The 12,274-nt window shown below is 36.8% G+C and overlaps 1 protein-coding gene across 1 annotated transcript in view; it reads left to right on the top strand.

The window, feature by feature from the left end:
- The window catches only part of ITPR2 (inositol 1,4,5-trisphosphate receptor type 2), a 594,002-nt gene that overhangs the window by 407,108 nt on the left and 174,620 nt on the right, over nt 1-12,274 (top strand). Inside the window, exons 42-45 of the mRNA XM_040234592.1 lie at nt 3,837-4,037; nt 6,410-6,520; nt 10,146-10,241; nt 11,906-12,028. Of these exons, the coding sequence (XP_040090526.1) occupies nt 3,837-4,037; nt 6,410-6,520; nt 10,146-10,241; nt 11,906-12,028 (531 nt within the window). The remainder of the gene's footprint in view (nt 1-3,836; nt 4,038-6,409; nt 6,521-10,145; nt 10,242-11,905; nt 12,029-12,274) is intronic.

The raw sequence follows: 12,274 nt of genomic DNA, 5'->3' as shown, positions 1-12,274 counted from the left end.
GACATGACCTCGTGACTGAATAACAACAGTTACTAGATTAATTATTACTAAGTTAATTACTAAGTTATTCAGTTTAGTTCAGTCGCTCAGTCGTGTCTGACTTTGCGACCCCATGAATTGTACCACATCAGGCCTCCCTGTCCATCACCAACACCTGGAGTTCACTCAGACTCATGTCCATCGAGTCCGTGATGCCATCCAGCCATCTCATCCTTTGTCATCCCCTTCTCCTCCTGCCCCCAATCCCTCCCAGCATTAGAGTCTTTTCCAATGAGTCAACTCTTCGCATGAGGTGGCCCAAGTACTGGAGTTTCAGCTTCAACATCATTCCTTCCAAAGAAATCCCAGGGCTGATCTCCTTCAGAATGGACTGGTTGGATCTCCTTGCAGTCCAAGGGACTCTCAAGAGTCTTCTCCAACACCACAGTTCAAAAGCATCAATTCTTTGGCGCTCAACCTTCTTCACAGTCCAACTCTCACATCCATACATGACCACAGGAAAAACCATAGCGTTGACTAGACGGACCTTAGTCGGCAAAGTAATGTCTCCGCTTTTCAATATGCTGTCTAGGTTGGTCATAACTTTCCTTCCAAGGAGTAAGCGTCTTTTAATTTCATGGCTGCAGTCACCATCTGCAGTGATTTTGGAGCCCCCCAAAATAAAGTCTGACACTATTTCCACTGTTTCCCCATCTATGTCCCATGAAGTGATGGGACCAGATGCCATGATCTCCGTTTTCTGAATGTTGAGCTTTAAGCCAACTTTTTCACTCTCCACTTTCACTTTCATCAAGAGGCTTTTTAGTTCCTCTTCACTTTCTGCCATAAGGGTGGTGTCATCTGCATATCTGAGGTTATTGATATTTCTCCTGGCAATCTTGATTCCAGCTGTGTTTCTTCCAATCCAGCGTTTCTCATGATGTACTCTGCATAGAAGTTAAATAAGCAGGGTGACAATATACAGCCTTGATGTACTCCTTTTCCTATTTGGAACGAGTCTGTTGTTCCATGTCCAGTTCTAACTGTTGCTTCCTGACCTGCATACAGGTTTCTCAAGAGGCAGGTCAGGTGGTCTGCTATTTCCATCTTTCAGAATTTTCCACAGTTTATTGTGATCCACACAGTCAAAGACTTTGGCATAGTCAATAAAGCATAAATAGATGTTTTTCTGGAACTCTCTTGCTTTTTCCATGATCCAGTGGATGTTGGCAATTTGATCTCTGGTTCCTCTGCCTTTTCTAAAACCAGCTTGGACATCTGGAAGTTCATGGTTCACTTATTGCTGAAGCCTGGCTTGGAGAATTTTGAGCATTACTTTACTAGCATGTGAGATGAGTGCAATTGTGCAGTAGTTTGAGCATTCTTTGGCATTGCCTTTCTTTGGGATTGAAATGAAAACTGACCTTTTCCAGTCCTGTGGCCACTGCTGAGTTTTCCAAATTTGCTGGCATATTGAGTGCAGCACTTTCACAGCATCATCATTCAGGATTTGAAAGAGCTCAACTGGAATTCCATCACCTCCACTAGCTTTGTTCATAATGATGCTTTCTAAGGCCCACTTGACTTCACATTCCAGGATGTCTGGCTCTAGATGAATGATCACACCATCGTGATTATCCAGGTCGTGAAGATCTTTTTTGTACAGTTCTTCTGTGTATTCTTGCCATCTCTTCTTAATATCTTCTGCTTCTGTTAGTTCCATACCATTTCTGTCCTTTATTGAGCCCATCTTTGCATGAAATGGTCTCTTGGTATCTCTAATTTTCTTGAAGAGATCTCTAGTCTTTCCCATTCTATTCTTTTCCTCTGTTTCTTTGCATTGGTCGCTGAAGAAGGCTTTCTTATCTCTTCTTGCTATTCTTTGGAACTCTGCATTCAGATACTTGTATCTTTCCTTTTCTCCTTGGCTTTTCACTTCTCTTCTTTTCACAGCTATTAGTAAGGCCTCACCAGACAGCCATTTTGCTTTTTTTGCATTTCTTTTCCATGGGGATGGTCTTGATCCCTGTCTCCTGAACAATGTCACAAACCTCTGTCCATAGTTCATCAGGCACTCTATCTATCAGATCTAGGCCCTTAAATCTATTTCTCACTTCCACTGTAGAATCATAAGGGATTTGATTTAGGTCATACCTGAATGGTCTAGAGGTTTTCCCTACTTTCTTTAATTTAAGTCTGAATTTGGTAATAAGGAGTTCATGACCTGAGCCACAGTCAGCTCCTGGTCTTGTTTTTGTTGACTGTATAGAGCTTCTCCATCTTTGGCTGCAAAGAATATAATCAATCTGATTTTGGTGTTGACCATCTGGTGATGTCCATGTGTGGAGTCTTCTCTTGTGTTGTTGGAAGAGGGTGTTTGCTATGACCAGTGCATTTTCTTAGCAAAACTCTATTAGTCTTTGCCCTGCTGCATTCTGCATTCCAAGGCCAAATTTGCCTGTTACTCCAGGTGTTTCTTGACTTCCTACTTTTGCATTCCAGTCCCCTATAATGAAAAGGACATCTTTTTTGTGGTGTTAGTTTTAAAAGGTCTAAGTTATTACTAAATTGTGTTTCTGTCAGTACATATTGAAGTACGTCCTTCTTTTTCTTTAAGTAGTTATTTATTAATTTGGCTGCATTGAGTCTTAGTTGCACACACAGGATCTTCACTGTATCGTATGAGATCTTTTAGTTGTAATGGGCAGGCCCTGGAGCATACAGGCTATGCGGACTTCGTTACTCCACTGCATGTGGGATCTTCCTTCCCTGACCTGGGATCAAACCTGCATCTCTTGCACTGCAGGGAAGATTCCCAGTGATTGAATCACCAGGAAAGCCCCCTGAAGTACCTCATGCTTATAGCTTCTAAGTATCCCAGTGTTTGGATATACAATTCTTTATTAAACCAGTCCCATTGTGATTGGTATGGTGTGATTTTCAGTTGGTGGTTGTGTCATTTGGAGCTGCATTATGTAGGGACTGCACTATAAGGGATTGCTTACTTGACTATTTGATTGCTTCTTTCCCAGATTAACTTCTTCTGGTTTCCTTTTTCTTTTCTCCTTACCTGTTACTTAATTATTTTTGCCCTTTGTATATAGTTTTAAGATAATGACATTGAGAAATGTTTTTATGAACTGTATTGATAAATATAGATGCTTGAAAAAATATATATTTCTTTTCTTAATCCCAAGAGAAATGTAATAAATGTGAATACTTCCTTATAAAGAGCAGGGATGATTTGGGAGAATGGCATTGAAACACGTATGCTGCTGCTGCTGCTGCTGCTGCTGCTGCTGCTGCTGCTAAGTCGCTTCAGTCGTGCCCGACTCTGTGCGACCCCATACGAGCAGCCCACCAGGCTCCCCCGTCCCTGGGGTTCTCCAGGCAAGAACACTGGAGGGGGTTGCCATTTCCTTCTCCAATGCATGAAAGTGAAAAGTGAAAGGGAAGTCCCTCAGTCGTGTCCGACTCTTAGCGACCCCATGGACTAATATCATATAAGAAACGAATCACCAGTCTAGGTTCAATGCAGGAAACAGAATGCTTAGAGCTGGTGCACTGGGATGACCCAGAGAGATGGTATGGGGAGGGAGGTGGGAGGGGAGTTCAGGATTGGGAACATGTGTACACCCGTGGCAGGTTAATGTTGATGTATGGCACAACCAATACAATATTGTAAAGTAAAAAAAATAAATAAAATAAAATCTGAAAAAAAAAAAAAGAGCAGGTCTGTTCCACATTGCCATGGGGATCCTCTTGAGTTGATAAAACACCCATAGAAAGAAAATTGAAAACATTTAGCATAGTGATTTTTTTTTAATGCCTTGGGTATATATATTTTTTTTGTTTAGCACTTCCTGAGGAATCAAAACAACAAAACCAATTACAACCTTGTCTGTGAGACCCTTCAGTTTTTGGATTGCATTTGTGGAAGTACAACAGGGGGCCTGGGACTCTTGGGTCTCTACATCAACGAGAAGAATGTAGTGCTGGTCAACCAGACTCTGGAGAGCTTGACTGAGTATTGCCAAGGTCCATGCCATGAAAATCAGGTAACTGAAAGCAGTCCTTCACGAAAATTATTCCGACCGGTTAGCCAAAGGATCAAGTTGGTGAAAGAGCCAAGCTTTGTGTGCATTTGAAAGATCTTTCTTTTACTTTGCCAGATATTTTTACTTCCCTAACAATGCATACAAAGACTGAATTATGGACTAGCAAATACTATGCCATATTTTAATTTAATTTCACTGTAAAAGGAAATTCCCATGAAAACATCTGAGATAAAAATCAGAGTACAATACATTTTTTCATCATTGATCAGTTTTTACCTTTTAGTCAGTCTCTCCAGGATTTGTGGCATCAGCTCCCTTTGGGTTCTTCAGCTCCACTGCTGGGTTGTGTATATTACCATCTTTATATTGACAGTAAATGTAGCACATAGGTTATATTGTTCCCATTTTGCTGATAGCTAGATTGTGACTCAGAAATTAAGTGATGTTCAGGGTCCCAGAGTAATGAAATCTCTTTAAGTTGTAGAGTCATTCTTAAAACTCAGGACTTGTGGTTGAGTCTAAACAGAGTGTGCTTTCGACTGTATAACATTTTCCAGGGCAAAGTTTCAACTTCCTCTTCCAGAGTGTTTGTCTCTGATTCCATTTTCTTGGATATCACAGACACAGAGAGGGAGTAGAAGATAGAATACTTGGGTTGGTAAAGGGCGGGGGGCAGCCTGGAGTTTATTGACTTCACATCCACACAGATGTTATAGAGCTACCATCACAAGCATGGATCCACCGTCGAAGGAAGAATTTTCAAATCACACACATTCTGGATATAAATTTTAAAGAAACCACTGAGACCAAATGTCAGTGCTTGATACAGGAAAGAAATGTTGAAAAGTAATTGCTTTTCTATTGCAAATTATATGACATATATGTACAAAGTACACACACATACATGTACATACATAGGTATGTAGAATAAAAACATGACAGTTATTGGCATAAATAATTTGTTATGGCGATCTTTATCCCCTGTAATGTACATGTGACATGGTGAAAGAGTTTGTGGATTTTGCTTTGTATTATATTTCACTCTTCCAGGGCAATAATATAAGAAAATCTAACTGTTGATTTTAAGTTAAGGAAATATATGCAGATTCAAGGATTTCATTTTGTTGTTGGTTAAAATCAAGTAAATCTATAATAGAAAGCATGTATTCTCCACTCTGGGTTTTTTAAGAAAATGAAACTTGAGTTTTGAAAGTTACTAAACTTTCAAGTTAGCTAAAAACAGAAATTAATAATAATATAGCATGAATCCCATATACTCTAAAAATAAGCTTACTATGAACCCCGTGCTCTGGAAATATGTGGAAGGAAGGAAAATTGCTAGCAAATTTCAGAAATGACCTGCAAATTGATTTCCTCTAAGTTTAGCAACCACTGTCATGATCAGAAGAACCTCAGGAAATGTAGATGAATGGAAGATACCTCTCCTTGGTGTCAGGGTAGTAAAAATTTCCTTGTGTGAAGAGAGAAATGAAGCCCATCCTGAAAAATAACAATCCTTTCAGAATTACCTTGATTTTACTCTTTCTCGTTTATTTTACCTGGGTTTCAATTTTTCAAACCCCTTTGATTCTGGGTGCTGCATGGTAAGATGTTCCACAAATTCCAACCCATGAGTTTCCGATTTTCAAGTTGTATAAAATGAATTAAATTCAGAGTCCTAGCACGGTAGGCCCTAACCTTCAAAATACTGACATTTATCTCTCAGGGTACTTTATAAACTTTTCCCAAATCAGATTCCTCTATAAATTGCTTAAGTTTAAGGAATCTGCTGACCTTTTCCCTCAACCAGCATAATTGACACGATGTCTGAAATATCAGGAGGTCACTGTATTCCCAGCACAGTCAACAGCATAGATTGTTACTCATTTAGCATTAAATAGCAGAGAAATGAAGATGCCACATCATTACAGATAAAGTTGACTTACAAACCTTGGGCATAAGGTTTTTATAAATAGGAATATTCTCTTAAAATTGATCAGATCTTAAAATTCTAAATTTAAAGAATTTCTCTAATGAAGGACAGATAAAAATTTATAGACCGAGTGTTTTACTTAAGCATTGTTTTTTGAAATTCTACAAAAATGCTTCACCTGAAAAGATACCTGTTTCATACAATATCTTTCTCTGTGTTCTTCATACAAGTCATTTAATTAACACTAATCAAATAATAGACTCTATGTAAAAGAATATGTAAAGTTAAATCTTTGACATATTAGACTCAATCTCAAAGTTAAATCTAAATTGTATTTTAAAGGTTAAAAAGCTAAGGTGATTCTGTTATTTTATGTTATGGCCTCTAGTGCTCTTATGTTGTAAATAGACTGTTATTGTTAAAATATTTTGTTTTCTAGACATGTATTGCTACTCATGAATCTAATGGAATTGATATCATCATTGCTTTGATTCTAAATGACATAAACCCTCTTGGTAAATATCGAATGGACCTGGTGCTCCAACTAAAGGTAAAATAAACCCACTGGGGAGAAGGGGAGAGTGACATTCTCTATATAAAACTCACTTTCAGAGTTGACTCTAAATGTTCAAGTAGGTCTTCTAAAATGCAGGGTATTATCATATTTTCAAGTAATGAATTGACAGAAAGGGATAGTAAAAGCATGAGCGCTGAATTCCTGAGAAAGTGTCGAATAAGGCTTGAGGATACCTTACTATAAGTGTTTTTAAGCAGCCACTTTGTTTCACTGCTTTTCTTTTCTATTTTTCATTATACAGAGGAACATAAGATGCTGAACATTCACTATGCCATATGTTTTTAATTCATCTTGACTATAGAATTCTATCTCTCAAGTCACGATTAATGAAACTGGTAGAAGAGGGCTCCGTTTTCGTTTTATGTCTATTTTCTAAAAGTTGTTTTCTTTTATATTAGAATTTATTTTTTTCCCCATTACGGTAAGCCATTTTCAAGCTCCCTTTGAGAAGTTTTTGTTTAGTTACTAAGTCATGTCCTACTCTTTTGCAGACCCATGTTCTCTGTCCATGGGATTTTCCAGACAAGAATACTGGAATGGGTTGCCATTTCTTTCTCCCTGGGGTCTTCCTGACCCAGGGTCCGAACCAGTATCTCCTGCATTGCAGGCAGATTCTTTACTGCTGAGCCACCAGGGAACCCTCCTTTGAGAAGTTGCTTTAGCTTAAATCATGTGCATACTTTATAGCAGTTCCATTTATCAGAAGTCAGGAGCACAATGGCATTTTGAAAAAAATTTCTTCAACTTTTTGTTCAAATGGAAATAAATAAGTGAATATACACAAGAAACTATATAGTTCCAAATAAGAAGACATTATATTCAATTGAGATGAATTATTAAAGACTGCATGTGTTAGGTGTTAGAACTAAAAACATTGCTTATTTAAAATTTTTCCGTAAACATAGGGTTGATCCAATATCACAGAGGATAAAGTTTACCTTTTATAGGTAAATTGATAGCCAAGATGGATAGAAATGGTATTTTTATAGTTGTTTCTAAATATAGATTTAGATTACATAATGAAATACATATATGTCCTACCTATGTGGAGATTATGCTGATGGTTCTTAATAAGCAAACAGAGTTATGTTTGTGTGTTTTCACTATTTTTATTTGCAATAGGTATCAGCTTTGGATCTTTCTCTTCATAAATGAGAAAGAAGGTGATTCTCAGGTAGACTGCACTTGTGTCCTTTTCCTCATTAACTTCATTCTTCAGTTAGCAAAGTCAGCCTGGCCTATATGATAGCTTAATTTGAGTTACTAGAGAAAAAATTATTTCATCTTGAATTCATCTTTAACCATATTTCAGAAAGAAACAGCATTTTGAAGCCTTAGATTTTGGGTTTTTTTTAATCTTTCATTTATCTGAAGACTTACACCTTTAAATCTCATGTTTAATAGATATAACTTAACTGGGAGAAATACTGAAGGAGTCATCAACTTAAAACAAAGTGTAGGGGGCTTCCCTGGCACTCTAGTGGTTAAGACTTCACCTTCCAATGCAGGGGTTGTGGGTTGAATCCCTAGTTGGGGAGCTAAGATCGCACATGTCATGGCCAAAAAAATAAAACATAAACCAGAAGCCATATTGTGACAAATGCAGTAAGGACTTTAAAAATGGCCCACATCAAAAAAAAAAAAACCTCTAGAAAATAAACTAAAACAAAGTATAAACATACAGATTATTTACACATTCAAACCTATGAGGAGGAACCCTAAATGATAAGGTATGACTTATTTGTATGAAGATATTCTTAGCTATTCAAATGAAAATCTGTTTTGAAAAAAGGGTCATTTAAAATTTCATTTATGTTACCTTTTCAAAATATGACAGTTAGATAGGTCAAGGTATATGTAAAATAGAAAATGAATGAATTTGAATTGAAATATTTATAATATTTTACTAAGAGAGATGAGTGTATGTTTCTAAATAATCCATGAGGCTTTGTACATAACGACCAGTATAAGAACAATGTTTGTAAGACAGAATGATATAGTATACTGGCAAATTTTAGAAGGTGTATGTAGGATGCTTTTAATTGTAAATTCCCTGGAACATTATAGAGATGCCATATGAAAAAAATGTTAAGGTTTTATTATATATCATTTACTCTTAAAATTAATTACTTGAGTATAATTTTAAGTATATTTAACTGTACTCATTTACTATACAATTTCATGAATTTTTTCATATATATATATCTTGTCCCTTTTAATTTACATTTCATAACTGACCTGGACTATAAATTGCTGAATTTGTAAAATAAGTAGGTTTTGTTGTTGTTGTTACTGTTGTTGTTGGGTTTTTTTGTTTTTTTTTTTTTTGGTCTAGGGACTCTCGCTTCTTTTGGAAGAGAATCCTTTATTAACACATAAAAATTAGATTTCTTAGCATATATAATCTCTTGAACTTTCAAACTGATTTAGATTTCATAGGTCATTTACAAGATTTCTATTCCCCCAAGATAGTATGAAAAAGATTGGTTAGGAAAAACACCATATTGCCAATATTCTGAAATTGGATGTATTTTTAAGCTAATTTGTATTGGGCCTGCTGAATGAAGTTCATTAGAGAGAGTACTGTTAGTGTTGCCAGGGTTTTAGCTTTTGATTATATTGGGTCAGTTCAGATTGCTCTAAAGATGTAAGGTCTTCACTAACTCTAGAACCTTACTTTTTAAAAGATATGTTGTTTGTGTGGGATGCTGGATTATAAAAAGGGAATTTTAGGATTTGTGCAAATCTGTAGAAATTAAAAATGGAGCATCATTCCAAACGTTGAGGATATTGTGCTTTGTGCTATAAGACTGTCTGTAACTGTGTGGTACCCATTTTGTATAATAAATTGGCTGAATCAGAATCATTTAAGATTTCTTCTATAGGTAAACATGTTTGAGAGAATATATTTTTAAAACCAAATTAGGAAGCACCAAAGACAACATGAACTGTTTTTATTTTCTATTAAACAAAAAGTAGAAAATATTCTACAACCCAACTTGTTAAAATGTTGCATACATATATTACCATGTAGAGAGTCTAAACGGTTATCAATAAATTTATATTTTGTTTCTAACTCATGAATTTAGAATTTTTTAAATTAATTCTCACTAATTATTGATCAAATTTATTTAAGATTTTGATTTGCTATGAGTTGATGTTTCATGTTAAAAACAATTATGCTAAATTCTAATGAACTATATGCCATTTTTGTAAAATATGTCATTGATACTGTTTCACCTTACTGTCTTGTTAGATTGTCTTCATAAAAAGGCCTACTTAGGAAACAGTGAAGGAAGATATGATTATATTTTAATGTATTATATATAAAGTCAATTTTGTGTTTAAAATGCCTTTATAGCAATATTTAAAATTTCCTTTATAACGTATCTCAAATGACTCATTGCTTTTATCTTTGTGTTGACAATAAAATTAAACATTCTCTTTTAAAATGTTAATAAGCTAACTGAAAAGTAGGAGTTTACGATTGTGCTTGATTTAAAAAATAGTCCTGATAATCTCAATTGAAACACATTCAGGAGATCCTTAATTCATGAAATAGACTTTTCACGTGCATCAACTCAATGTGTATCTTTAGAACAATGCCTCCAAGCTTTTGCTGGCCATCATGGAAAGCAGGCATGACAGCGAGAATGCAGAAAGGATTCTTTTCAACATGAGACCCAGAGAACTGGTAAGAGCACTTTTGAAAATCATGTCAATAATGTGTAACCTAAAAGGGACAGTGTGTAGTATACATGTCAGGGGAAAAGTTGAAGGCTTTCCCTGCTCTGCCGAGACATTGATGGCGCATCACCACCTGCCATTACTGATACCTCAGAAGGCTTATGAACGCAAAGGCCCGTGTGATTTGGGTCCTTATGATTTCATTGGTTTGTCCACTCTAAATACTTTTCTTAACTGGCTTGTTACACTTGACTGAACTATCTGCAAATTATTTTTGCCCCCTAAAAATGTTTGCTTTAGTTTGTGTATTAGGATACATGTAAGGAAGATAAATAAAAATGTTTGTACCCCTCAAAAATTATATTTATACCTCTTTCTGCAGATAAAAGCAAAATAAGTATCTTTTGCAGTTGTCCTTAGTGAAACATGACACAGTGTTCAGCCTGGAGAAAATTGCATGGAGACCTGATGGGAAATCCCCAGAGATCATTAGTGTTGTCTTCCTATTGGGGAGGTTATATTTTCCTCCTCACTGTGACATGGGAATTATGAAGAAATATCAGCATGCTTTAACAGCACTGAGTTTCAAAAGCATTGAGAACATTCTCAAACTGTATAGCCAGTCCCCTAATAACTAAGTCCTAGTTGTTTGAGTACCCCTGTTGGTGCTATGGGCAACTCTATGAAGACACTTTTAATGTGCAAGCAGGATAAGTTCATTGATGTGAAAGAGCATTTGCTAAATATTAGAACAAACTGTGGGCCCAGGAGGTACAGGGAAGGGATAGGGAAGCAATGTGTAATGTTAACAGGAAACATGGAAGATTGGGAGAAGAGCAGAGAGGCAGGGAGGGTAGGGAAATATGACGTATGAAGGACCTCTTTTGCTCTCTTTAATAGTAAGGAACAGAGTGGAAGAATGTAGATAAAAAGGAAGATAAGGTATAATTTGATTTAACATATATTTAATGACAGCATAGTATCTGCAAGGCAGTGGGCTAGGAAGAGCAAGATACTTCCTCATCCTCATAGTTAAATGCGGGTGGTGAGTTATGTTTTCATTCAACAGCAACTCTGCACAATGGTCCTTTAAAAATATCATTTCCTTTATCTACAACACTATTGTCCCATCATCCACTTCCCCCTTGAGGCCCATCCTCAACCTCCTGCCTGAATTAATGCCCCTGCCCTGTGGTTACTGAGTGCCTCACACTTATTCCTGCTGCAGGCAGGACTGTTACGCTGGCCTCTTGCTGACTCTTCCACTGGATGGTAAGCTCCCTGTGGGCAGAAACTCTGTCATATCCACCATTGGTCCTCAGGCAGAGGATGGTGTCTGTCCAGCACCATGTGTTCTTGCTATTAGTGGACTCTTGATAAATAATGGATGCTTATCAGGGTTCCAAAGTCTCCTAGTTCATGGGAACTTTAGCACTGTCAACTTTCAAAAATCAAAGCCAAAATTTCCAAGGAAAACAGAGAATTTTGTAGGAAAATAATTCCATAATCATTTAAATGAAGAAGGTTTCCAATGCCGTTTTCATTTAGAATTCTTGTATATTTTTCAGGTCTTAGGAGGCATTCCAGTTTTTTATTATACCCCATAAATGAGACAAATGCATGTTGTTTGTGGCATTTCAGGTCTTGATGTTCCTATTGGTTTTTTGATAGGTGGATGTGATGAAGAATGCCTATAACCAAGGATTGGAATGCGATCATGGGGATGATGAGGGCGGAGATGATGATGTTTCCCCAAAGGATGTTGGACACAATATCTATATCTTGGCCCATCAGGTATCACATTTTTTTCTATCTTTGTATTGTTTTGCTAATCTTATCAGTCTCATCTTATGTCATGGCTTGCTGTCAATACTTTCAAGATCTGGTCCTTCCATTTATTCAGTGCTTGTGTCCCTTGCTCTGAGTCAAGAGAAGAAAAAGCTCCCAGAGTGCCCCTAGGGCTGTGGTCAGAGCTGTTCCGTAAGAAAACAGTACTTGGTACCAAAAACTGGGCCAGCAAGGAGGAGAGAATCCCATGTC

The sequence above is a fragment of the Oryx dammah genome, unplaced genomic scaffold, assembly GCF_014754425.2.
Source record: "Oryx dammah isolate SB20612 unplaced genomic scaffold, SCBI_Odam_1.1 HiC_scaffold_29, whole genome shotgun sequence".
NCBI classification, from domain to species: Eukaryota; Metazoa; Chordata; class Mammalia; order Artiodactyla; family Bovidae; genus Oryx; species Oryx dammah.
The sequence above is the reverse complement of the archived record's forward strand: the minus strand, read 5'-3'. Positions and strand labels throughout refer to the sequence as shown.